The following is a 2,180-nucleotide window of genomic DNA, read 5'->3' as shown; positions in this document are numbered from 1 at the left end:
ATCCTCCTAGATGTGTGAGGTGTCTTTCCAGCTTTCACAAATTGTACTTTTTGTTAATACCATAATCAATGTGTAATTAATGCTTCCAAATTAGAATTGCTTTTTGAGAAACATACTATTATTCAAAGGAAGGAAGACCACAAAAGATCAAATGACGGTCGCATTTGTTTTGTTTATGAAACTCTACAAAGTTGGGTTAACCCTCCCAACTACATCACACATGGAACATTATGACTGGTTGCTCCTTCCAACCACCTCCTTCCCTCTTAATTTCCTCTCAACTTTCCACCTAGAACAATAAATTGTGATGGGAGGATGATGCATAAACTGTCCCACTGCTACAGGCAAATTGCATTTCCAGCCTTCCCTCCTACTCAAAATTTCTTGATTTCGTCTCCAAAAAGCTACGTGAGCATGTGAAAATCATAAATAGATTATGCAATCAAGAAAATGCAGATGTTGATTATGCATTATTAATTGTACTGTTATTTAAGAAACCAACTGCATTAGGTTGGAAGAGTTTAATTATGTGGTGGCTTAATGGTGGATAGAAAGCTAAGCTTACAGATAATTGACTTATCGCTTTGTAGATTTGAAGTTTACTTGTTTAGTTAAACTTGCTTTAGGTTTTAAGTGGTAAAATATTAGTCTGAAGAAACAAAATGTCCTTGAGCTCCTTTTCCTCTATATACGTATACTCAAGATGAATTGCAAATTGAATTCCATTTCTTAATAATTTAGGGCAAGGAAAAGTCACTTGGACCATTCAATAGATAACGTACATTTGATATACAAATAAACTTTTTGTGGTAAATTTCATTGATAGTAGGGGTTTGCATGATTTTGAGGAAACATAGAATAACACAAGAAATGGTCTTCACTCAAGAACTTGACCTAGAAATAAAATACTATCAGAATTCACTAATTAAGTACATTTATTAGCTTGCATGTGACTTGACTGCTGCATAACTATTCTAGAGGAAATTTGATGATTCTCGATGGGGGTGTTTTGGCAGTTTTAGACAACTCTAAGGGTAAACTGCTAGAATCACAACTATATTTAGCCCTGCAGCTTTGTCAAATCTCCCGTTCCATTTTTATCCAAGTATAGCTAACAATTAGAAGAAAAAAAAAAGGCTAGTAGGAAAAAGAAGGGGAAAAGAAATCATGCCTTTGGTGACAGATGAGATCAAAGCAAGTGCATCAGAGATGTACAATGGAAATGAAATTTGCCAAGAGAAATCAAAATTCTTGCTCAAAGAAGTGGGATTGCCAAATGGTCTTCTACCCATGGAAGACATGGAAGAATGTGGACATGTGAAGGACACAGGCTTTGTTTGGCTGAGGTCCAAGAAAAAAACTGAGCACAAGTTTCAGAAGATCAGCAAGCTTGTTCAGTATGCGCCTGAAGTCACAGCATATGTTGAGCAGAACAGGATCAAGAAACTCACTGGAGTGAAGGCTAAGGAGCTTCTGATGTGGGTAACAATTAACGAGATTTATGTGGATGAGCCCTCAACTGGGCAGATTCATTTCAAGACTCCTGCAGGGCTGTCAAGGAATTTTCCGATTGATGCTTTTCTGGTGGAGGAAACTCAGAAACATGGTGTCAAGGAAGATGTGAAGGTTGCTGCTGATGCTGGTTCCGCTGCCATTGAAAATGGAGTTGATGCTGCAGGCAAGAAAGTTGACGAACAGAACAAAGAAGTGACTAATGGAGCTGTACAAGTGAAGGAGGTCTAAGACATATTGCTGCTGATCATATCATCTCAAGCTATAACCAACTTCATATGAATTAATTATTATCATGTTTTAAGGTGGATGAATGACCATTTTGATGTACCCTGTGATCAATGATATGATGAGGTTCATGTTTTATGTTTATGTCTGTGGTTCACATTTGCTATAAATTTAATGGATATAGTATTGCTTGATGTTGTTATATATCGAGAATCATTATTCAAATTATTGAGATGCATCCCAACATGATCTGAAAAGAACGAGAGTTCTACATTTGTGCTGAAGGTACCATTTCAATATTCAGACAAATATTTTACTATGGGAATCTGATTGTCCTTTTTTTTAACCCCAAGAATGTTAAGCAAGGAGCAACAGATTATCCTCCTGGAAAAATTGAATTCTGCTAATTATTTCCTCTCTTTGATCAAAATACAGAACAG

The 2,180-nt window shown here is 36.4% G+C and overlaps 1 protein-coding gene across 1 annotated transcript; it reads left to right on the top strand.

Moving 5' to 3' along the window:
- Positions 1-1,086: 1,086 nt before the first annotated feature.
- On the top strand, positions 1,087-1,944 carry LOC113764713. The gene has a single exon (XM_027308684.1). The coding sequence runs from the start codon at positions 1,168-1,170 to the stop codon at positions 1,741-1,743; it is 576 nt and encodes a 191-aa protein (XP_027164485.1). The 5' UTR covers positions 1,087-1,167; the 3' UTR covers positions 1,744-1,944.
- The last annotated feature ends 236 nt before the right edge of the window (positions 1,945-2,180 follow it).

Source organism: Coffea eugenioides, chromosome 3 (assembly GCF_003713205.1).
Source record: "Coffea eugenioides isolate CCC68of chromosome 3, Ceug_1.0, whole genome shotgun sequence".
Classification (NCBI taxonomy): domain Eukaryota; kingdom Viridiplantae; phylum Streptophyta; class Magnoliopsida; order Gentianales; family Rubiaceae; genus Coffea; species Coffea eugenioides.
Note: the sequence above shows the minus strand (reverse complement) of the source record. Positions and strands in the feature narration are given on the sequence as shown.

Bases quoted from the DNA above. Each gene is read 5' to 3' on its own strand.
- LOC113764713 (XM_027308684.1), top strand. From the start codon at position 1,168: ATGCCTTTGGTGACAGATGAGATCAAAGCAAGTGCATCAGAGATGTAC.